Raw genomic sequence first — 26,315 nt, forward strand, 5'->3', positions numbered from 1 at the left:
CTTGAGCTATAATACCACTAAATATCATAGGAATCTCTTGATCGTTTGGTATCTCCTTTCTATTTCCAAAATCATTAATATTCAAGCATCATTTCTCACACTGCCAGATTATAAAACCTAAGCTCTGATACAACTAAAAAAATTACAGCAATCTCTTATTTCTTTTGATTTATTTTTCCATCTCCTTTTAATTTCCAATAGATAATATTTAAAATACACATAATATTTCCTACACGTCCGACATCTTAAACATAGAGTGTACTACCAAAATTACATCCAATAAAAGGACATCATAAACACCGATTGTACCATTTCAACTATTCACACATGCAAATTTTCAAGCCTATTTATTTAGTCACAATTGATCATTTCCTAGGGTATACTTCATCTAAAGAGTAAATTGTACCTCAAACTCCGTTATCATTAAATATTATGAAAATCTCTTATTTCACAATATTCTATCCAACTTCATTCCCATTTTCTAAAATCACTAATATTACAAATATCATTCAACATACATCTAGATCACATAATCTAAACTTTGATAACATTAAAAATCACATGAATCTCTTATTTCTTTTAATCCTCTTTTTCTTTTCATCTCATTTCAATTCTCAAAACCCCTAATACCTCAAAAACCATTTCACATACTTCCGGACCATATAACCTAGGCTCTGACACCACTAAAAATGTCACGACCCAAGCCCACACGTGCCCGTCATATGACATCCGCTGTACTCCAAAGTCTCACTCAAGAATACAAGGCTACATTAACTAATTTAACCTTAACAGCACTAAATAATTCAACTAAATAAAGTGTGATACGAATTACATGTAAAAGAAAGTCTACGAATATTCAAGACATCCGTACATTTATTCTCTGATTGAAACAGTGGAAACCAAAGTAAATAAGACTAACAACTAGAAGTAGCTAGCCCGCCAACATCTATTCATCTAAAACTAATAAAAGTCATCCTCAGGGTCTTCTATGTACCAACTCATACTCTTCAGAATCTGCAAATATGGTAAGCAGTGGGTTGAGCGACAAATTGCTCAGTATGTAGTATTTACCCCTCTGTTGGACCATGTACTCGTAACTTTATAAATATATACATAAGTACAAATCAAATCATTTGCTCATCGATCACCTCCATAATTTTGAAAGTAACGTCATTTATAAAACAATCAGTATTAAAGAATGACAAGAAATTTAAAAGCACTTTATTGACAACCATACATGAGAAATCGCAATGTCATAAATCACTTTGCAACAATTTATAAGTCTCTTCATATCCATTCATGAATCATCCCATAAAACATCGCATATCCGTTCATAGATCATTTCAAAACAGTTCATAAATCATTCCGTATCCGTTCATAAACCTTCTTTCAGTTCAGCTCATAACAAGTACATGCAATGACCGGCTAATGAGTTCTCAGCCTAGACATTTTACCCCTTCTAGGTGGGCGACCAATAGGTTTCATGACTACCGATTGGTCTCATTTCATACATGGGTCAATCGGCCGGACTTTCTACCAGACTACCCTGACCTTGTCAATCGACTGGGCTTTATACCAGGCTACCACGACTTTGTCAATCGGTCAATCGGCTGGGCTTTATACCAGACTACTATGACTTTATCAATTGGTTAATCGGTTGGGCTTTATACCAGGCAACCATGACCTCACCAATCGGTCGGACTTTATACCAGGCTACCATGGTGATTAGACAGGACTATAACCCCTACCGTCTATTCCATGACTGCTCTGAGTTTTACTTGTCAAAATTCATTTCATATATCGTATACATAAATCGTTGCTTTCATAAAAGATTCAGCTCATTTTGTATATAAGAAACATTTCAAATAAGTCACATGGTCCATTTTTGTATAGCAAAATATAACTTTCATAAATATCCAAGCAAAGCATTTAATCAAACACCTTTCGAGTCAACACAACAAAATAGGATTGAAAACAAGAATTTCACTTTACACATTTGAAATCTCAGAAGGGTAAGTACCACCTACCTCTGTTTGGCTGCTCGAGTGGAACTACCTTAGGTCCTTGTATCATACCTATCAAATGCATAGGTTCCCTAATTAGTTGTTACTTCCTATATATGCATAAATATACAATCTCTGAGTACGTCAAAGATTCGTGTCTAAATCATTATATGAACTCTAGTAGCATTTTCCAAAATTGGATGATTTCTATATTTGGAAAGTTTCCTAAATTGGAAAGTTTCTATTTTTAGAAAGTTTCTTAATTTGGAAAGTTCACCTCTTTGTAAAGTCTTATCATCTAACAGAAAATAATTATTCCCAATCAGGTTTATTATCTTGACTATTATCTTATTATACATATTTATAATTTATAATTATTCATCATTATTGCTATCGTTATTATTAGTGTTATCGTCCACATTATTATTTACTACTAGGATTATTATCATTAGTGTTATTTTTAGTATTATTATCAGCATTATTATCATTATTATTATTTTAAGCATTTCGTTTAACCATTTAAAACTTATCTTTCCTTGTCCAATTTGGCTTAATACAACTAAATCACAATGTTTTTAGATTTCCATTTAAGTATCCTATACGTAATTAACTAAGTATAATTTTACATGACTAACCTTTCAATTCTAACAATTATTTTAAATTGGGTCCTGAAGTTTTAATACCCATGATAAACTATAATTTATAATTTTAAAATTTATTTATTAGACATTTACTACATTTTATATTATATTTTGGTCCCTGTATAATTTGCCAACTTTCTCCGTCCTTACGTTAAACCCATGGTTGGCCTTAATTATTTTAAATTGGGTCTTGAATTTTTAATACCCACGATAAACAATAAACTATAATTTATAATTTTAAAATTTATTTTATTAGACATTTACTATATTTTATATTATATTTTGGTCCCTGTATAATTTGCCAACTTTCTCCGTCCTCAGGTTAAACCCATGGTTGGCCAAAAGGCCAACCAGTTGCCTGACCATGGTCGCCAGCAAGTCTGGCGACCTTTTGCTTCCATTGGTTGGCCAAAGGCTAACCATGGCTTTTATTTATTGTCGCCAGCAAGTGCTGGCGACATCCTCTTCAAATTTTTTTATTTTTTGCTTCGGTCTTGGGTTCCTTTGCAAATTCTTTCTCTGCCGCTAGGGATGGCGGCTGCCCCCACTTTTCCCCCTTGTTTTCTTTTTTTTTTTTCTCTATTGCACTGCGGCAACAACAGAGCTGCCGCTGCTCTTCCCTCCTTCTTCATTTTTTTTCCTTTAACAGAATTGGGTAACCTATTCATCCCAAGATTATAATCTATTATCCTATTCCTACTAATCCAAACATGAATCCTCCTAAATCTCTTATAGAAACGTATATATCAATTTGGTAACAATACTATATATCCATAAAATCTCTAGGACCATTAATGCAACTAATAGAACTAAAAAGAGAAGTTTTGCATGAATTTGGGACTTATAGGTTTGGGTGCCTAGTCGTTTGATTGATTGACGGTGACGCCTGCTTCTTTTTCTCTACTCTCTGACAGCTCTTGCTCTAGGGGAGGCAGACAAAAGAAAGGTAGGGATGTGTTATTTTCCTTTCTTGAGTTTCAATAAAATCCTAAACCCTAGCACTACCCACTAGTAGGTGGTGTAGATAAGAGTTTTAGTTTACTAGGAACCCTTATCCCATCCTATAGTTATTTTATCTTATTCATTTTTTTTCCTTTTTACTATAGTAATTTTACCTTTTTAATTAATTGAAAAAATAAAATAATAAAAATAGGGGCCAAAAAAACGTGGGTTTCACAAACAAAGCCACTTTAACAAAGATAATCGTGCAAAGTCTCCCATGAGTGATATAACATCGGATGATCCATCCATTGGAAAGATTCAATTTGTGATATTTGCCAGCATCCTATCACTTCCCCGGTTGAGGCATTAGCTACGGGCCAATAATGCAAGAAGACTATCAGTTATCAATGCATAGTACTTTGAGGTTCTATATTACTCTGCTGCATTAGGTGTTTGAGTCAACCAAAAAAAAAGGAAAAGAAAAACTCGTAGAACAAAAAACTAGAGAATTTGGAGCATCTATACCTGACAGTTACAGCCAAAAAAACTTTCTAGTCAAGTTTCAATATTTGTTTAAACCTCAGATGCTCTGTGAGAACCCGTAAAACCCTAATTATTTTCCTAGGGTTTATTTCCCCTTAATTGCATGTTTTCTGCATTTTCTGGCTTAGAACTATTTTCTTAGTGGATTTTATGAGTGATTATAGTTTTAAGATGATTTTTCTAGCATTGGTGAATTTTTAGAAAATTAAGAATATATATTGGATGTGGGACCCACTAGTGCGAAAAGTTCGGAAAAATTCGGCCAATAAGGTTAAGTTTCGGATACTGTGAAAAATTTATCGGGTGTGAAGAGATAAGTAGTGTGTGTGAAGTGATTGATGTGAGAGAGAAAAGAAAGATAAGAATGCATTTATGGTGGTGACAAGTGTCACCTAGCCATTGGATTTGACATAAGAAACACTATTCACCTTTTGACATTTTTTTTGACTTTTGACCCAATTAACCCAATTAAATAAATATCTCAAAAATTCACAAAATTCACCATTTTTCTCTCCTTGGTGGCCGGCTCTCTAAGCTCAAGAAGAAAGGAAATTTCTTCAACTCTCAAGCTTCCATTTCACTCAATCTTGCAAGAACAAAAGCCTACACTAGATTTCACTCCATAAAATCTTTCCTTCTAGTGCTTGTAAGTGTATTAGTGAAGTTGTTTTGAAGCTCTAAGGTGGCCAACCTCTCTATCTCTCTTAATTTCTTGGTAAGTGATGCTTGAACACCCTACTACACCTAATGATGGTTATATTATGCTTAGAAGTGGCTTGAGTGTTGGATTATATGATTTATTTCTTGGTTTGGCTTGATTTGGTGAAGTTTTCCATTTTATGAGGAATTTTCTGGTTTCATATGATTTTGATGTTGTGGACTAGTATGATGCTTGGTAATAAGGGGCTTTGGCTCTAGTAGGTGTGAATTGTTGTTAAATGCAATCAATTTTGGATTTGGAATGAAATGTGAAAAGTTAGGGTTCTTGAACCCCTATTCTGTCCGAAATTTTAGGTCATAGCTAGAGGCCGAATTGGACTTTGCTCAAAACATGAAAGTTGTAGGTATTGATGAGTTTAGTGTGCCTGCAAAATTTCAGGTCAATTGGACTAGTGTAGAGTGAGTTATGCCGTTTTTACGGTTGCTGTTTTTGGTGCACAGAATGTCCGAACTGCGATAGTAATTGCCTGTTTTGACTGGAATTGGTTTGGATTTTGAAGTTGGTGTCTTCTGAGGAAATGTAGCTGGATGTCTTAGCTAACTTATGCCTTTGGAATTTCGGCATTTGGACCTGTGTAGGCTGAGATTGACGTATTACAGTTTTGTGTGTTTTGCAAATCTGTTTTGGTAATTCTGGTTTGGTATTTGGCACTTTTGACCTAGTTGTGCTAGGATTTGGACTGAGAGGCCTTCTAAATTGTTGTAGCCCTGTTTCATAGCTTCGAAACGGTGGGTCTTACACCCCCAACCGATAATTGTAGTGAGAGTTGTGCCATTACCGCATTATGACGTCAAAACCGGTTTTCTTATCAAGGCCAACATTAAAGCCTTTCTTAATTTCTGGTTTGCTTTCATGCTTGTATATGTTTATAAAACCCTATTGGGGTTGTGAATTGGTGTTGTTTATGGCTCGGTATGGTTTCTTGTTTTATGATATTGTGAGCTATGGAACGGCTCTTGACATGAGATGCTTATATGTGTGTTGTTGGGTTGTGATTGAAGAAAAATAATGAAGCCTTATGGCTGGAAAATTTGGTAAACACAAAGGGCATGCTGCCCGAATTTATACTCGAGATTTAGAAAACTATATTCTCGACTTGAGTAAAGGTTAAGTATTTAACCCTTGAATTTCCATGCATGAAACCCTATTGGGCGATAATTGGTTTGACTTTATGACTCGTTATCGAGTCTTATGGTATTTGTTTACATGTTCTAGGGCGTGACGATAGCTCACGACATTCTCCTGACGGAAGTGCATGAAATAGCACTTAATTGATTGGTGAGTGTACTACTCACTTATGTGCTATTATATGGCTTTGATATTTGAACTTGAGATGTTGTATGTTAATGGATTGATGTGAGAGTGTACTTTATCACTCTCACTTATTGTTTCACATGTTATTGAAAAGTTATTGGAAAGTTATTGGAAAGTTATATGAACTGATATATGGAATGAAATACATGACTTGGTATCGATTGGACAAGTATCCAACGACTACAAATGTTATCATTGAGCTCAACCCCATTGGTAGTTGATTGAATCGAGCCGACAAGGGTTTGGTCGTGACAATTAATGAGCCTTGGGTAAAGTTATAAGGAATCTTGTAGTATGAGAGACTCTTGATTCCGGTATACTCGAGTAATACCACAGTGCAAGTGTTTGGAGTGCGGGCCCGGTAGGGGGATGTTTGGTGGAAGGAATGGGAGAGAAGAGGAGTCTACGGTTGGTTACTCTTCAACATTGACGGAGGGTCAATGAGGTTGGATCAAGAATGGAAGCGTGGAAATGGGCTCTTGAGAGCCGTCCGTATCCTTTTATCGATGTGTTTCATTCCTTAATTGTGTACTTGAAATGAAAGGTTATGCTATATGCTCTTAGTTGCTTACGTGGTAGTAACTCACTGGGCTTTAGCTCATCCCGTTCCATTTGTTTTCCTTACAGGGATATAATTACTTTTGGGACTGATTTGGATAGTCAATTGCCAAGTTGAGCTAGTGTAAATGGCATTTGTTTAGCTTGTCGAATGAAACCCTATTGTGTATTGGGTTCATTTTCTTTGATTGGCAAACCGAGTATGTATATTCATGATAGATGGTTTTTGGCATGACACTATGGTTGTAGAAGTTGAATTTCAATGTATATATATGCTTGGTTGATGTTTGGATGAACTTTGAATCGATTTAGCTTTCAAACGGCAAAAGGAAAATTTTGAACGAAAAGACACTGGACTGAATCCGGCCAGGAATCCGGCCAGAAACTGGCCGGATTGCCGGCCGGATTGGGAAGGATTTTGGAAAAATTTTGGATTGCTCTCGGCCTTGTATCCGGCCGAGAATCCGGCCGCTAATCCGGCCAGATTCCGGCCGGATTCTGACGTGTCCTGCACTATTCATCTTCGGCGCAAAAGTTTCATTTTTTTATTTTGTGATTTTGACTTGTTTGCGTGATTGGTGAGTTCCGGAACGTTATAGAACGATGTAAACTGTACCGTAGTCCTGGCGAGAGCTGGGCAGGCAGTCCGCTAACCCCTTTGGTTCGCCTTAGGGGAAAGTGGGGCTGTCACAGGTGGTATCAGAGCCACGTCGCGTGGTCTCTGCGCGAAGTGAGACTGGGCCAAGTGGTGTTGTGGTCCTAATTTCATGAATATGTTTAAGTGCTCGTTTGAGCATAAGTTATGAACCTTGAAGTGTTATAGGTCTTTAATCTTTCTCATGGTATTTAAGGACCCTAGATAAGTATGTCGGACAGGAATTTTGATTTGTAGATGGTTTACTCTTGGGACTGGCCAGCTCGAGATGTGAACTATCTTATTTCGGATTCTCGTGCCCGAGTACCCCAGAATTGAGGTGATGCAAGCTACTAGGTATTTGAACCCTGTGTTTTGGAAACAAGCCTTGTATTTTGGAAACGTGAACAGGCTTTGTCTGACTAAAATGAGCACAAGAGATCAATGGACATCTAGTTTGGATAGTAAGTGACGTGAGAGACCAGACGGGCTGGTACTGGGATGACTTTTCGACTGTATATGACTAAGTCTATATTTGCTTACCTGCTTATCCGTCTTTTAATATAACGTGTTATATGCGATATGTTATTGGTATGATAGATTTTGTTATGTTAGTCAATTTATTGCATTCATGCATGGAAGTACCCTTTTGGAAAAAAAAAAAAAAAAACCCGCGGACATGGTCATAGCAGTGACACAAAACGAGACCAAGAGTCAAAGAGAAGAAAGGGAGGAAACAACACCTGAACCGAACATGGACCAAGAGTGCTACTTGTAATCAAGACTTTCTTATGACCCATTGTTTTGCCGACAGGCTACCATCTGAGGACCAGCAACTCTGTAAAATGGCACGTAGGGTTGAGATGTATAATGAAATCGGGGGTCTTCGAGACGAAATAGAAGTCCAAAAGAACCTAGTCGCATACTGGGAAGGGCGCTGGAAGCACGAGTATACAGAGAAAATTGAGCTCCTGCACAAAAACTTAGAGCTAAAAAGGAAATATGAAGGGATTTCCGAGGAGGCCCTGGAAAAGGCTCAATGCATCAAGAATGCAAAGGTGCAAGTGAAAGTTTCCCAAATACGGAAAAGAGGTGCAGTGGGTAGCGTGAGTAAGGAACCTAGCGAAGCAATGACACCTTCTAAAGTACAGAAAGTGAACCAGTTATTCGGGCCGCCATGGATAATGGGGGCGGTAGATAAAAGATTTGTCAATGAAAGCCAAACCAGACAGGGGGAGATTTCTCCGAAAAGCAAAAAGATGACTTTCCACTTGACTTGTGACTATTGCGGAAAGGCCAATCACACTGAGAATGATTGTTGGAGAAAGGGGAGGAGATGTCTGCGCTGTGGGAGCATCGAGCATCGAATTGCATATTGCCCGATTAAAGTGCGGAAAAAGAAAAGAACTCAACAACCAACCCAGACCGACCCTGCACCGTCAAGTGGAGAAGGGACTGGAATGAAGAACCTCGTTTCTTCTGACTCTGAAGACGGAGAAGGTACAGGCCATTGGTTACTTTAAATTTGAAGGAAAATTTCGAGGACGAAATTCTTTTAAGGGGGGGAGAGTGTGAGAACCCGTAAAACCCTAATTATTTTCCTAGGGTTTATTTCCCCTTAATTGCATGTTTTCTGCATTTTCTGGCTTAGAACTATTTTCTTAGTGGATTTTATGAGTAATTATAGTTTTAAGATGATTTTTCTAGCATTGGTGAATTTTTAGAAAATTAAGAATATATATTGGATGTGGGACCCACTAGTGCGAAAAGTTCGGAAAAATTCGGCCAATAAGGTTAAGTTTCGGATACTGTGAAAAATTTATCGGGTGTGAAGAGATAAGTAGTGTGTGTGAAGTGATTGATGTGAGAGAGAAAAGAAAGATAAGAATGCATTTATGGTGGTGACAAGTGTCACCTAGCCATTGGATTTGACATAAGAAACACTATTCACCTTTTGACATTTTTTTTGACTTTTGACCCAATTAACCCAATTAAATAAATATCTCAAAAATTCACAAAATTCACCATTTTTCTCTCCTTGGTGGCCGGCTCTCTAAGCTCAAGAAGAAAGGAAATTTCTTCAACTCTCAAGCTTCCATTTCACTCAATCTTGCAAGAACAAAAGCCTACACTAGATTTCACTCCATAAAATCTTTCCTTCTAGTGCTTGTAAGTGTATTAGTGAAGTTGTTTTGAAGCTCTAAGGTGGCCAACCTCTCTATCTCTCTTAATTTCTTGGTAAGTGATGCTTGAACACCCTACTACACCTAATGATGGTTATATTATGCTTAGAAGTGGCTTGAGTGTTGGATTATATGATTTATTTCTTGGTTTGGCTTGATTTGGTGAAGTTTTCCATTTTATGAGGAATTTTCTGGTTTCATATGATTTTGATGTTGTGGACTAGTATGATGCTTGGTAATAAGGGGCTTTGGCTCTAGTAGGTGTGAATTGTTGTTAAATGCAATCAATTTTGGATTTGGAATGAAATGTGAAAAGTTAGGGTTCTTGAACCCCTATTCTGTCCGAAATTTTAGGTCATAGCTAGAGGCCGAATTGGACTTTGCTCAAAACATGAAAGTTGTAGGTATTGATGAGTTTAGTGTGCCTGCAAAATTTCAGGTCAATTGGACTAGTGTAGAGTGAGTTATGCCGTTTTTACTGTTGCTGTTTTTGGTGCACAGAATGTCCGAACTGCGATAGTAATTGCCTGTTTTGACTGGAATTGGTTTGGATTTTGAAGTTGGTGTCTTCTGAGGAAATGTAGCTGGATGTCTTAGCTAACTTATGCCTTTGGAATTTCGGCATTTGGACCTGTGTAGGCTGAGATTGACGTATTACAGTTTTGTGTGTTTTGCAAATCTGTTTTGGTAATTCTGGTTTGGTATTTGGCACTTTTGACCTAGTTGTGCTAGGATTTGGACTGAGAGGCCTTCTAAATTGTTGTAGCCCTGTTTCATAGCTTCGAAACGGTGGGTCTTACACCCCCAACCGATAATTGTAGTGAGAGTTGTGCCATTACCGCATTATGACGTCAAAACCGGTTTTCTTATCAAGGCCAACATTAAAGCCTTTCTTAATTTCTGGTTTGCTTTCATGCTTGTATATGTTTATAAAACCCTATTGGGGTTGTGAATTGGTGTTGTTTATGGCTCGGTATGGTTTCTTGTTTTATGATATTGTGAGCTATGGAACGGCTCTTGACATGAGATGCTTATATGTGTGTTGTTGGGTTGTGATTGAAGAAAAATAATGAAGCCTTATGGCTGGAAAATTTGGTAAACACAAAGGGCATGCTGCCCGAATTTATACTCGAGATTTAGAAAACTATATTCTCGACTTGAGTAAAGGTTAAGTATTTAACCCTTGAATTTCCATGCATGAAACCCTATTGGGCGATAATTGGTTTGACTTTATGACTCGTTATCGAGTCTTATGGTATTTGTTTACATGTTCTAGGGCGTGACGATAGCTCACGACATTCTCCTGACGGAAGTGCATGAAATAGCACTTAATTGATTGGTGAGTGTACTACTCACTTATGTGCTATTATATGGCTTTGATATTTGAACTTGAGATGTTGTATGTTAATGGATTGATGTGAGAGTGTACTTTATCACTCTCACTTATTGTTTCACATGTTATTGAAAAGTTATTGGAAAGTTAATGGAAAGTTATATGAACTGATATATGGAATGAAATACATGACTTGGTATCGATTGGACAAGTATCCAACGACTACAAATGTTATCATTGAGCTCAACCCCATTGGTAGTTGATTGAATCGAGCCGACAAGGGTTTGGTCGTGACAATTAATGAGCCTTGGGTAAAGTTATAAGGAATCTTGTAGTATGAGAGACTCTTGATTCCGGTATACTCGAGTAATACCACAGTGCAAGTGTTTGGAGTGCGGGCCCGGTAGGGGGATGTTTGGTGGAAGGAATGGGAGAGAAGAGGAGTCTACGGTTGGTTACTCTTCAACATTGACGGAGGGTCAATGAGGTTGGATCAAGAATGGAAGCGTGGAAATGGGCTCTTGAGAGCCGTCCGTATCCTTTTATCGATGTGTTTCATTCCTTAATTGTGTACTTGAAATGAAAGGTTATGCTATATGCTCTTAGTTGCTTACGTGGTAGTAACTCACTGGGCTTTAGCTCATCCCGTTCCATTTGTTTTCCTTACAGGGATATAATTACTTTTGGGACTGATTTGGATAGTCAATTGCCAAGTTGAGCTAGTGTAAATGGCATTTGTTTAGCTTGTCGAATGAAACCCTATTGTGTATTGGGTTCATTTTCTTTGATTGGCAAACCGAGTATGTATATTCATGATAGATGGTTTTTGGCATGACACTATGGTTGTAGAAGTTGAATTTCAATGTATATATATGCTTGGTTGATGTTTGGATGAACTTTGAATCGATTTAGCTTTCAAACGGCAAAAGGAAAATTTTGAACGAAAAGACACTGGACTGAATCCGGCCAGGAATCCGGCCAGAAACTGGCCGGATTGCCGGCCGGATTGGGAAGGATTTTGGAAAAATTTTGGATTGCTCTCGGCCTTGTATCCGGCCGAGAATCCGGCCGCTAATCCGGCCAGATTCCGGCCGGATTCTGACGTGTCCTGCACTATTCATCTTCGGCGCAAAAGTTTCATTTTTTTATTTTGTGATTTTGACTTGTTTGCGTGATTGGTGAGTTCCGGAACGTTATAGAACGATGTAAACTGTACCGTAGTCCTGGCGAGAGCTGGGCAGGCAGTCCGCTAACCCCTTTGGTTCGCCTTAGGGGAAAGTGGGGCTGTCACATGCTCTTTCTTGGATGTTTATCTCAACTCATATCTTTTGATGATTACAAAACAATTGGATGCTTCTAATACCTTTTATAGAGATCCTTTTCAGAAATGAACCAAACAGGTCTGTGGATTTAAAGTAGAAAAAAAAGATCAAAAAGAATGAAGTTTGCTGAGGATGATGTCGGACGCACAAAAGGAGAGTATCGGACGTCCGACATTCTTTGAGTATCTTCGGACGAATAAAGAATTCAGACTCGGACATCCGAAGAAGACAAGCCAGGAGTTACTTGTCTACTGATCAGGATCGGACGCTCAACAACTGTGTATCGGACGTCCGACAAGTATTGCTGCTCTTCGGACGAATCACTCAGGATGCATCGGCCGTCCGAAGGAATTGAAGAAGAAAGTCCAAGAATGTATCCTACCCTCGGACGCATAAAAACCAAGTATCGGACGTCCGACAGCACCAACGGCTAGTTGACTCTTCAGTTGCCTTCTACCCGTTGACAACATTAATTGAAGAATTCTCTGGTCTCCTATAAATAGAACAAAGTCAACCACTTCAAGATAACTTTGTACAACAAGACTACATCAGATTGTGAGTGATTCAAGTGCTAGAATACTCAAAAGGAACATTTGTACTCTTTGTTTGTGCAATCTTCGTGTAGTTTTTCAAGTGTGACACAGCTTCTTCAATAGTGTAGCATAGTGAGGGTTTACGAGTGTTTGTAAAACTTCTTTGCTTGACCAAGTGTGGTTTGGGGCAAGAAGGAAGTGATCCCTTCCTTGTACACAAAAGATTGGTTGCAAGTTTGTTCAACTTGAAGTAACTTGGTATATAAATGTGGTGTTCAAACCTCAGTTGTGTTTGAAGCCTGGTTTGTTTCTTTACTTTCATTTACTGCTTTTCTACATAAACTATTCTTCTCTTCATCTTACGAATATCTGTGCTCTTGTGTTATCTCGTTCATTGGGAGGTATTTGAAAAAAGAAAGGTAATCTGTGAAAAAAGTGGACTATATCTTAGCAGTTCTTTGAAAGCCTAATTCACCCCCCCTCTTAGGTTGTCTTCGATCCTTACATTGGATGACCTGCAAAAAGATAATAAATTCTACATATATGCTGGTTTCAGCTTTGCCAGGCAATGGAACAGAAGACAAAAGTCGACAATTATCTTGAATTAGGCAAAACGGTAATATTGTTTGGGACATCACAAAGCTAAGATAAGCTAAATTGGAGCATCTGCTCTTGGGTTTTATCATCAAAATATAGGACCAGTTCTTTGGGTGTTTCCAAACTTCTTTTAAATCTCATGGTTCAAGTGTTGGAAAAGAACTGAGAGAACATATTAGACTAGAAAACACATAGTAGGTGAAGTAAATCTTCAATTCAAATAGGTGCAGATGGCTTTCATCATCTTCTTTACAATTTTGAGCAATAAAGACTACAAAAAGACATGAAAAACCATTTCAGCAATGCCAGTTTAGCAACAAAACCTGTTTCTTGCTTTCTAACTAATTCAAATCATTTTAAACGGCACAAGACAGAAATTTTAAGAGGTTTTTGCCATCAAGTTTCTACATCCACTGACTATCAGATCATCTTCTAGATAGCTCTCCATTGCACCTTACAACTCCCTCCTCCCTTCCAACTACCAGAACTGTAGAAGCCAATGACTTAAATTTAAATGACATGTGTCGAGCCTGTGCAATAATAATTACTAAAAAGTCCTAATTACCACCACAATTAATTATAGAACAAATCTAAGTACTGGAACAGGGACTCTAGGTGTGCAATGGGTTACTTGATTCATCCTATTCCCAAAGAGTTTGCTTGATCCGATATACCAGAATTGTCTATAAAAGTATTAAATTTGCATACAATGGTAAGTAGGGTCGATTCTACAGAAAACGGATAGGCAGTTGTTTCTTTCCAAGTCAAAAGAACAAGATTGGGGGATATTTAAGGGAATGGAGATGAAAATAAAATAAACAAAATTCAAAGGATAACTCAACAAGTACAATTTACTAAAAATAGCAATTAATAAAATTCCATCCAAAGGATCAATTTTTCAGGCACGGTCCAATTAAATGATTATCGATGCAAAGATATTTCATTCATTCACCACTAGGTTGATTATAGCCATCAACAAGTTCTGACAGCCAATTCTTCCTTAACTTTTCAACAGCCAAGGTACGACCGTTCTAACCAGAAAACAACCCTAGGTACAACCGTAAGAATTTAATTATCCAATTGCATTAAAACTAGAAGAACTCAATCCTAACCAATAAACACACTAAAAGGGTTTATTTAAACTAGATCTTACGTTTTCCCAACACAAATCCAATTATGGTAGTTGTCACTAGTTGTCAACTAAACGAACGATTACGGATTCAATTTAAGTAACGTGACAGTAGGCTATTAGATTAAATTAAATATCCGGCCGTTGATACTCAATTAATAAAATAACCATGAATAATTAATTCAGGAAATGCATGAATAGTAACAAATTGGAAGAAATAGTGAAAGTTCGATTAGATCTCACAGATGTTATGGACTGCGCCTTCGCGTCGACCTTTGGGTAGAGGAGAAATCTAGCCGCTCCTCATCATATCAATCTCACGTGGTTTAATTAATTCCATTTACACAATTGCCAAAGAATTGGGAAAGATGAATTAACAATAGAACAGACGAAAAGGCTTTCTTTTCCTCGTGGGTTTTGTGTTCGTACTGGAGCCACAAATGTAAAAACAAAAGTCTAGCCAAAATTGTACAAAATCTAAAAAGTAGAGAGTAAATCGTCTGACAAGGAAAACTAAAAGCTAAGCTAATCAGTCCCACGTGAATCTGGCTTTTTAGCCAATTCACTCACAATAGCCGCCGAAAAGAAATGAAAAAGCATCCCAGAGCAAAGCAAAAGCTAATCTCCTTATATGACATGAATCTGGTTTCGTTTCTATTGGCCGCCGCCCTCAGAAGGAAAAACGTCAAAAGGGCAAAACTTTCTCTAGGAGTTTTAATCCCCTGCAACTCCGCGGCCCACGTGAATCTGATTTCCTAATTGCCTACTCCTTTTACCAATCCCGCGGGGTTCGTTGATCTCTTCAGTTTCTGGCGTGGGCACGCCATAAAATAAAGGGTTTTCTGGAAATTTGCCTTAAGAGTTCACTTTTAACACCAATCACCTACAATTTATACAAATATAAAATATGAGCAAAATCTCAATACTTAATATAGTAAGTAGCCAAAATTAGGATAGAATAACAGTGCAAAATATGCCCAATAATTGCTCTATCAAATCCCCCCACACCTAGACAATACTTGTCCTCAAGCATTGCGAAACTCAGAAGTACAATCAAAATAGCAACGGTTATGTAGTGATCTACACTAACACAAGCATTCCGAATTCCTGACAATGTCGCCAACATTAGAACACACCAGACAGGTGGTTATCTGAAGAATATGAGCAGTAATACTCATCACTTTCAAGAAGATATATAGATTCTAGGAATGCTCAAATCAACATCATGGAATAGCATTACCATAGACTTGCACATTTATCATATCTCTACCACTCAAAAGTGAACTAAATGCACAAATCAAAGGAATTTTAATAAGGTTGTAACGGGGCTGAGGTAAAAGACGGGATAAGAAGGTAAAGATATGGTGTAATGTGTTAAAAGAATGTCTGATACCCACTACATAACCACAACGCTTTACCGGAGAAAGTCCACAAGCAAAGCATTTCCATTTGCTATACCCATTGTACAAGTGTTGGAACTCTTTTTGTATTTTCTCTTTCTCTCTTTTTTTTCTTTTTTTCTTCTTTTTTTTTAATGAAGGGCGTCTTGCAAGGCGTGGGCACGCCCTGTAAGCCAGAGTCTTCTGTTCACCGGTCTATCGACAATTTCCCCCCCCTTTTTTCTCTTTCTTTTTTCTTTTTCTTTCGATCTCAAATGCACAGAACCAGCACCATACAGCTTCTATTCCAACAACACTTGCGACCCTAGATTTATTTGCCTTGCACAAGCAATAAAATTCAGACATCTCTTAACGACACAAGGTTAAACAAGTCTAAAAAGGTCCTGAATTATCAAACACGGCTAACAAACAAAATAGAAGGATAAAAGCTCAAATTGGTTCATTATTGGGAGATAAGATGAAGACATGATTTGTAGAAAGTTAAAGAAGGTTAAATCCTAAATGCCCTTATCATTTCAAATGCATCCAGTTCAACAAAATGTGGCCTCGACGTGTATGAAATAGTAAGTTCTAGAATGCCAATACCATGTGTGATACCCACTCAACAACACAAGCGAAGCAAACAAGAATAACGTGCTCGTGCATGGCTCAAAAGCTCCCAAAAGTTTCAAGAATGGGTCAAGTCCAGCATATTCAACATTCAACGATATTGCCAAGGAAAATCAAAATGCATAGCTAGCATATATGACCACATGTCCATGCACCCTGATTATATAATCCATCATAGCAAAATGCTCTAGCAAAAGTGAACTAACTACACGCTTTTTCCTTTTTGTTTTTCATTTTTTTTCATTTTTTGTTTGTTTCATTTTTCCTCTTTTTTTTTGAACAAAAAGAAATGATAGAAACAAAAAGAAATAATAGAAATTATCCCCCCACATCTAAAACCTACATTGTCCTTAATGTAACAAAGACAAAATAAAGTGGAAGGTGAAAGGGGGTGAAACTTCCCTGACTACCGAGAGGGTGTAGCGAGACACTCAGAGGGAGGAGGATAAGGAGGCTGGAATCGAATATGAGCAAAGAAAGCTGTAGGATGAGGCGCGCGATGGGAGAATGGAGCGGCGTGCGGCGGCAGCGATGTGCGGCTGCAGCGATGTGCGGCGCGATGGAAAAGAGAGAGAAGGGCGGCGATGCGGCAATGGTGCAGGCTAGAGAGCGGCGGCGGATGAACAGGAAAAGGAAAAAAGTAGAAATTGAGACTAAGACAAAGTAACGGAAAGTGAAAAGTAGAAACTAAGACAAAGAAAATTGAAAAGATCAGACAAAATAAGAAGAAAGGAAAGTAGAAAAGTGGGGTTAGAGATGGTCCTGGTTGCGTTTGACTTTCGTTGTCGCAAAGGTTGGAAGGCATGGGCATGCCTTGGAAGGTGAGGTCGTCTGCCTATAATATGCCTGACACAATCTGCTGTGTGGCTTGGCACGTCTTGGAGGGTGAGATTTTCTGATCACCAAGTTTTACAAATGTCCATGTGTTGTGAATACAAGACGCGGGCATGCCTTGCAACATGAAGTCTTCTGCCCACGAATTTGTGCCCCCAACCCAGAATAAAACTACACAGAAACACCCATGACCTACAATAAAGATTGTTTGTTAATAGGAACCTAAACCCACTGATCTTGAACACAGAAATATGAAATAAAACACAATTAAAATCCTTGGATTACCTTCCAAGTAGCACATTTCTTTAATGTTTTTGGCTAGACACTATACATTACTCTTCAATCTGGATGTAATTCAATTTTCCTTATAATCGGTGACCCTCCTCCGGAATCCAAATAGCCATTGAGTGCAACATTTTTCCTTAATTTTTTACCCATTTTCACCTCATGAATTGCTATCATTCCATGATACTTGTTCACAGTAACTTTGAATTTACTCCTACAAGCAAACTCAGAAAATTCTTGCACAAAGGGATTAGTAGCATGAACAACAAACACAGAATGAGAGTTAATAGGATGTTTCATTATATCAAAAATATTAAAGTGGATTGTTTCTCCATCAAATTACACCGTAAGAGTACCCTTACTAATATCAATCTTAGTCTGGGCAGTACTTAAGAATAGCCTTCCTAATACAATTGTTGATGGATTTGCGGCACTTCTATCATCCATATAAAGCACATAAAAATCAAAAGGAAAAATTAATCCATCTACTTGCACCAAAACATCCTCAACTATCCCATCCGGATAAGCAAATGTACGATCAACCAATTGAATTATTATCCCTGTTTCTTTTAAAGGTCCTAAATTTAGGGAATCATAGATTGATTTAGGCATCACATTAATAGAAACCCCTAAATCTAGCATGGCATTTTTTATATTAGAATGGCCAATCTTACAGGGGATAGTAAACATACCTGAATCTCCACATTTAGGTGGTAGTTTCCTTTGTAAAATCGCTGAAACGTTCTCACCTACTACAATTTGTTGATCCCCCCTTAACTTCTTCTTGTTGACGCGCAAGTTTTTCAAGAATTGAGCATATTTTGGCACTTGTTTGATCGCGTCCAACAAAGGAATATTGATTGCCACCTTTCGAAATACCTTTAGAATCGCCTTTTCCTTATTTTGCTTCTTTGTCTTTTTCAACCTGCAAGAAAAAGAAGGTAAATTAGATTTAATAGGAATTAAAGGAGTAAATTTTACCTTAGGGTCTTCGCGAATGCGCTCTTCTTCTTCAATCTCCTTTTCAATCTCTTCTTCACTTTTACTCTTTAGGTTCGTGGCCTTAGGCCCCTCTACTTCCTTGCCACTGGTCAGTGTCATGGCACTTACATTGTTAGGGCTTGCCTTGAGTTGCGATGGCAATTTCCAAAAACTTAGGACTCTAAACGATTAATTGCAGTTGCCATGTGACTTATTTGAATCTGCAGATTTTTCATGCCCGATCTAGTTTCCTGTTGAAATTGAGCAGTACTCGTGACCAGGCTCTTGACAATATCTTCCAAAGAGCTTCCTGAATTAAAGGACGAAGGTTGAGGCTTTGGTTGCCCTGATTGCTGAAATCCTGGTGGACGATTTGAGAATGAACTCTGTAGCCTGTTCCCATAGCTGAAGTTGGGATGGTCTTTCCAACTCGGATTATACGTGTTCGAATATGGATCGTACTGCCTACGGGCGCGGGCACGCCTCCAGTCATGTTTACTTGTTCAGTCCCATCCTTTTATAAAATAGGGCATGAGTCAGTGAGGTGGCTAACGTTCGCGCAAATTCCATAGACCTTTGCTTGATGCACGTTTCCCACAGCTAATTGGCGAACGAAAGATATTAGCTCTGATACCTGCTGCTGAATGGACGACGTCTCTACCTCGTTAACCCTACAGGTAGGATTACTCTCATGGAAGGCAAATTGTTGAGAATTTTCTGCCATACCTTCGATAAGCAGCCATGCTTCCCTCAGGGTCATATTTGCCAGTGCTCCCTCGCTTGCAGTATCAATGATACTCTTGTCAGATAACTGAAGTCCTCATAGAAATATTGGATCAATAATTGTTCACTAATTTGATGCTGTGGGCATCTAATGCACAACTTATTAAACCTCTCCCAATAGTCATATAGGGATTCTCCAGGATACTGCTTAATGCTGCATATATCTTTTCTTAGACTTGCAACCCGGGATGTAGGGAAGAATTTTTCCAAAAATTTCTTTTTCAGTTGGGCCCATGTTGTGATACTACCTGCAGGTAGGTAGTACAACCAATCCTTTGTTGCATCCTTGAGGGAGAAAGGGAAGGCTCTAAGTTTGATCTACTTCTCAGTAATTCCTAGAAGCTTCATATTGGAGCATACCATATTGAACTCTTGGATGTGTTTATGGGGTTCCTCACCCGAGAGCTCATGGAACGTGGGTAAGAGGTAAATTAATTTCGACTTCAGTTCGAATGAGGTATTCTCAGCTAGAATTGGAAATGTAATGCACAAAGGCTGCTGGATCAATTCCGGAGTAGCCAACTCCGTTAGTGTTCTTGCATTCGCCATAGGGATGTCCTCTTGACGTGGGTCACTTGAATTAGCACTACTTGAATCTGTTGATTCAATCTCTGGATCCAGTTCCTGAGATGCAATACTAGATTGCTCCTCTCTGAGCTATCTGGTCTCTTTTCTAGTTCGACGAGCAGTCTTCTCTACTTCCAAGTCGAAAATCAATTCGCCTGTACGAGAAGAACAAGGCATAAACTAAAAAAATGCCAAACAAATCTAAAGAAAACAACTTAGAAAGAAACAAAATTAACCAAAACACCGCTCCCCAGCAACGGTGTCAAAAATTGACAGGTGTCGAGCCTGTACAATAATAATTATTAAAAAGTCCTAATTACCACCACAATTAATTATAGAACAAATCCAAGTACTGGAACAGGGACTCTAGGTGTGCAATGGGTTACTTGATTCACCATGTTCCCAAAGAGTTTGCTTGATCCGATATACCAGAATTATCTATAAAAGTATTAAATTTGCATACAAAGGCAAGTAGGGTCGATTCCACAGGGAACGGATAGACAGTTGTTTCTTTCCAAGTCAAAAGAACAAGATTGGGGGATATTTAAGGGAATGAAGATGAAAATAAAATAAACAAAATTCAAAAGCTAACTCAACAAGTACAATTTACTAAAAATAGCAATTAATAAAATTCTATTCAAAGAATCAACTTTTCAGGCACGATTCAATTAAATGATCATCGATGCAAAGATATTTCATTCATTCGCCACTAGGTTGGTTATAGCCATCAACAAGTTCTGACAGCCAATTCTTCCTTACTTTTTTGACAATCAAGGTACGACCGTTCTAACCAGAAATCAACCCTAGGTACGACCGTAAGAATTTAATTATCCAATTGTATTAAAGCTAGAAGAACCCAACCCTAACCAATAAACACACTAAGAGGGTTTATTGAAACTAGATCTTACGTTTTCCCAACACAAATCCAATTATGGTGGTTGTCATTAGTTGTCAACTAAACGAATAATTACGGATTCAATTTAAGTAACGTGATAGTAGGCTATTAGATTAAATTAAATATCCGGCCATTGATACTCAATTAATAAAATAACCATGAATAATTAATTCAGGAAACGCACGAATAGTAACAAATTGGAAGAAATAGTGAAAGTTCGATTAGATCTCAAAGATGTTATGGACCGCGCCTTCGCGTCGACCTTTGGGTAGAGGAGAAATCTAGCCGCTCCTCGTCATATCAATCTCGCGTGGTTTAATTAATTCCATCCACACAATTGCCAAAAAATTGGGAAAGATGAATTAACGATAGAATAGACGAAAAGGCTTTCTTTTCCTCGTGGGTTTCGTGTTTGTACTGGAGCCATAAAGGTAAAAGCAAAAGTCTAGCCAAAATTGTACAAAATCTAAAAAGCAGAGAGTAAATCGTCCGACAAGGAAAACTAAAAGTTAACCTAATCAATCTCACGTGAATCTGGCTTTTTAGCCAATTCACTCATAATAGCCGCCGAAAAGAAAGGAAAAAGCATCCCAGAGCAAAGCAAAAGCTAATCTCCTTATATGACGTGAATCTGGTTTCGTTTCTATTGGCCGTCGCCCTCAGAAGGGAAAACGTCAAAAGGGCAAAACTTTCTCTTGGAGTTTTAATCCCCTGCAATTCCACGGCCCATGTGAATCTGATTTCCTAATTGCCCACTTCTTTTACCAATTCCGCGGGATCCGTCTGTAAGGTGTATCTCTTCACTTTCTGGCGTGGGCACGCCATGAAATAAAAGGTCTTCTGAAAATTTGGCTTAAGAGATCACTTTTAACACTAATCACCTACAATTTATACAAATATAAAATATGAGCAAAATCTCAATACTTAGCATAGTAAGTAGCCAAAATTAGGACAGAATAACAGTGCAAAATGTGCCTAATAATTACTCTATCATTAAATCAGACTAAATCTGATAAATTCGGTGCACCTTTTCAGAGTGCAGCTTTACAAAATAATTGGAAATGGGAAGTCAGACCACATACCAAGTTGGATATAAAACAAAGTAACAGTCTATATAATTCATTCCGTAATGCATCCTTTCATTAAGTTTAAATTCCCTTCCTCTTTTGTTCCTCTTCCAGAAACTTTATCTTTTGCTAGATGTTCCATGCAAAATCTCAGGGTACTATTAAAGATTACATATAGTAATTATTAACATGGTTCGTCTTCAGGAAACAACGAATATAATCTGACCTCAACATCTGAAAATTTGTTTACTTTACCTTCTTCACGCATATCCAGGTGTCAGAGGAACATGGCTAATGGCCAGGTCTAAAGCACAACTAGTTTACAAAGTTCAGAACAGGCACACAGCATAATAAAACTCTGGAAAAACAGTGACAAGCAGGAACAAACTCGTATACCTAGATGGTAAAAAATTTAAAAAAAAGTAAAAAAATAAAAAAATGGGCAAAATCCTCATGTTTACCAAGCTCAGAGTCGTTAGTACACACATATTCTACAGAACAAGGTTGCAATAGCATACCGCATTCTCGGCAATTCAAAATAAATAGAAAAAAAAAAAAGAAAAAGAAAGTGTTGTGTCATTCAGGTATTTGATTTCAACAAAAGAAAATTTGTGCTCTCGCTGAAATATATAACAGGAATAGAAAAGTATACCTGGCATATGTGTCTCTGCTCAGCTGGATGTAAGAATCACACAAATCTGTAACCATGTTCAAGAAAATTTTAGAAATTGGGATAATTGATCATAAACGTTATGAAATATTGAAGGAAATAAGAACCGCAGAATAGCATCGAAACATGTTTGATAGACAATATTGAATTCATGAATGTATCACTTATCGAATCAAAGAATTGGGAAGCTTCAGAAATTGCACTGAGAAACATGAAAAGTTATGCTAGCATTGAACTGATTGAATATATACAAATAGAACAGATGTAGTATATGAAAATGTGATGAGAGGAAATCGACTCACTTGCTGAATTGGCACTCAGAGGAAAACATAGACCGTCACCAACTTTCTTATTCAATAACGATCTTTAGACCATTATTTCCCATATCCATCTGTTCTTGCAGAATTTGCTTCACATAACTTACGGCAGACTCGTGACACCATTTTATCTCGATCATGTCAAGAGTGAGGGTTTCCCCTAAACAAGAAGGGACCTCTTCCAGCCAATGACAAGCATGCAAAACCAATTTCTCAAGACAGCAAAAATTATCAGAAGAGGCAGTCCACCAGCGAATGTTTAAATATGACAATTTCAAGAATCGGAGGTTGCGAAACTCCCCTTCTTCCATTTCCCATTTTTCCCCCACAAAGGAATTATAGCGTAATTTAAGCACTTCAAGGTTGGGTAGCTTTCCCATTGCTGAAATATTACTCCATGGTTGATAATTAGATGAGAGGATCAACTTTTTCAAATTCAACGGGAATTCAAACTCATATCCGGCAAAGCCACTGATCTTAAGTGATTCTAAGAAACTCAAGTAGTTCAGCACAAGAATATCATTGTGATTTCGAGCAGATGCTCTGCGATTCACTTCCACGCATGTTAGCCTGCGGATGCTCGGTAACTTTGACAATATCTTTTGCAAGCTTCGAGAAGAGGGATCGATTGCAAGGGTTAAAGTGTCTAAGTGTTTTAAATCCGGGGAGCCTTCAAGATTGTCGATGGGAAATCTGAAACCAATTCCGTAATTTGGAACGTAATTTGGAAAAACGACAAGATGCCTCAATGTTTTCATGTTCCAGATAGTGTTGGGTAACAAATAATTAATTGTAAGGCGTCTTCCTACCACAAAAGTTTCTAACCTGGAGAGGTTGGCTATTGCAGATGGAATTTCCCCTTTTTGCCATGCAATCTTCAAGTACCTCAAGTGAACAAAGAATAATACTTCCTTTGGAAAACATGTACCCCAATAAAATCTGCCCCCCAAATGCAACACTCTAAGAAGTTTAGATAATGGAAATTTGACTGAACTTCTATCCAGTGGTAGAGCACCAAAATCAAATAAGAGTACACTACGCAAATTGGGGAAAAATAGACTTGAATTTAAAGGTCCCTCACTGGTGGTAGGGTAAATGCAGAGTCGGTGGTGGGTAACACGGTCCAGTAAAAGCAGGAAGGTCATCCGCATGAAAAATCTGCAAAAATCTTTCTTCTTTTGCTTTCGCCAAACAAAACTCATGTACCAAATCATGAATTCGGCAAGTTTTGATCCCGCCTAAAGAACTTTGTTGGGTAGCCATAACTAAACTCCTCCCAATCAGATCTATCAAATACTCGTCTGCCACATCCTCTAAGTTCTTTCCTTTAGTCTGTTTCACAAATCCTTCTGAGATCCAAAGCCATAACAACTCTCGGACAGGAATGTCTCGGTCTTATTGAAATGCACTCAAGTAAAGAAGGCATGGTTTCAAATAATCCGGTAAATAATTATAACTGTGCTCAAGTGTCTCTATGCAGTGTTCATTGTCCACAAAAATGGTGGAACTTAGACGTCTTGTGACTTCTTCCCAGCTGTCTTGCTGAGTAGTAGCAAGAATTCCAGCAACAAGGATAACTGCAAGAGGTAGGCCCTTACAGTATTTTGCTACATGCAGTACAACTTCACTTAATGTTGGAGGACAATCTTGTTTGCCAAATAGCTTCTTCTGCAACAATTCCAAACTCTCTTTCCCAGTAAGTGGGCGAAGATGGTGAGGCTTGCTATCAGGTTTCATTTGCAAAGACAAATTCTGAAATCTACTGGTTAAGAGTATCCTGCTTCTATTACAGTCATCTGGCAATGAGTGTTTCAACAAATCCCACCCATCAATGTCCCAAACATCATCCAAAACGATGAGATACCTATTTCTCTTCAAAAACTTGTGGAGTTTGTCAGCCATATCATCTTCGTTCATCTCAAGATACTGGATGGAGCTCCCACCGTCAATACAACACAATATCTGAACTAACAAACTACGCTTGCTATATGCTTGAGAGACACAACACCAAGCATGAATGTGGAAGTGGAACTTTACCGAAGGATCACTGTAAACTTTATTGACTATTGTTGTCTTACCAAGCCCAGGCATACCCACAATGGCGACAATGTCCAATTGCTCCGATCCTCTCAAAAGTCTATCAATTATACTTTCTACCTCATCGTTGAGACCCACCAGAGCTTCACTGGATATTGGCACAGTAACTTGTGATGGCATGTCAATGGTAGTCTTGGTAACTCTCTGGGTTTCACCATCATATCTTATGCTATTATAGATCCCTTCAGCCTCTATCCTCATAAGCTTGATATCCCCAGCAACAGCATCCAAACAATGTTCACGCTGATCACCAACCAGTGCAGAGTCAATTTCCAATTCTGCACTGTATGCAACCTTCATGATGCGACTCCAAAGCGCTTGGAGTTTTTCATTTCGGTTGCGCTGGTCCACGATATTTCCTAGGAAAGATCTTAACAATACAAGATCTTCTAGGATTGTGTGTATTTGATTGTTTGAGAAAGCAATTGAATCAGCTGTAGAACTGGCTAGTTCCTTGAGAGTTCTAGAAGAAAATCAAGGGAGCCGAGCTCGTTAGTCCTAGGGAAACCAAGTGATGATGATGATGGTAGTGCATATATGTGCCCAACTTCTGCAATGACCAACTTGAGCACTTCGACCAAACGAGAAAGTGCCAGACCTGTTTCATTGCACAAGCCTTCTTTCATTTCATTCACAGAAAGGGAGAAAATTACTATTCCTGCATCAGAGACTACAAATCCAATGCAATTCTTCATCTCATCATTTAGCTCATCGAACTTCTCCTGCTGCCGGCTAAGAAGGATGATCAGGAATCTTACTCCCTCGTGGAGTTTTTCCATTTGATCCTTCACTGGAACCGGAAAACTGGGATAAGATTCTAATAGCTTCATAAGACTACGCATGAGATAATCAATAAATTCAGCCACTAGATGCTTGTTCTTCTTCATAGCTAAAGTGTAGGATGGTCTTGATAACTTGGAAGCTGTCAAGACATGAATATAAGTTTCTCGGACTTGGGGATCAAAGGAATCAATCTTCTTATGTATCAGTTGAGAAATTTCAGATTCCATCTCTTTGTACGCTTGTTTATCATTTCTCTTAAACCAAGATCCACAGATCAAGCTTGCAGCATTGAGAGCCACAGCTTCAACGTGAACTACTAGGTCTTTTAATTGCTGACCCTCAACACCTTGTAGTGTCGCAAAGCGAATGAAACTCTTCAAAAACATTAGCTTCTCTTCAAGGGTTTCCATTACAGTGTTCAGAGCTTCATCAACTCCATAATAGCATTTGCAAAGATGCTTCAGATTCTCTGAAATGGAATCAATGAAATCTATAACTAGTTGTAAATCTCCCAGCGAGTAGCAGAGCAACAGATCAATGATGCCTGATTCCTTGATATCTGTTTCAAAAAAGC

General features: G+C 38.1%; 1 protein-coding gene and 1 non-coding gene across 2 annotated transcripts; one reads left to right on the forward strand and one right to left on the reverse strand.

Moving 5' to 3' along the window:
- The first annotated feature begins 19,415 nt into the window (after nt 1-19,415).
- Nucleotides 19,416-19,522, forward strand: LOC113702587 (small nucleolar RNA R71). The gene has a single exon (XR_003451223.1). It is a non-coding gene; the product is annotated as a small nucleolar RNA R71 (small nucleolar RNA).
- Nucleotides 19,523-24,256: 4,734 nt separating this feature from the next.
- Nucleotides 24,257-25,258, reverse strand: LOC140011314 (putative late blight resistance protein homolog R1A-4). The gene has a single exon (XM_072060103.1). It carries the CDS (start codon nt 25,256-25,258, stop codon nt 24,257-24,259), a length of 1,002 nt encoding a protein of 333 aa, XP_071916204.1.
- Nucleotides 25,259-26,315: the final 1,057 nt, after the last annotated feature.

This window comes from Coffea arabica, chromosome 7e, assembly GCF_036785885.1.
Source record: "Coffea arabica cultivar ET-39 chromosome 7e, Coffea Arabica ET-39 HiFi, whole genome shotgun sequence".
In the NCBI taxonomy this organism is placed as follows: domain Eukaryota; kingdom Viridiplantae; phylum Streptophyta; class Magnoliopsida; order Gentianales; family Rubiaceae; genus Coffea; species Coffea arabica.

Excerpts from the sequence above, each read along its gene's own strand:
- LOC140011314 (XM_072060103.1), bottom strand. The coding sequence starts at position 25,258 with ATGAAGGTTGCATACAGTGCAGAATTGGAAATTGACTCTGCACTGGTT.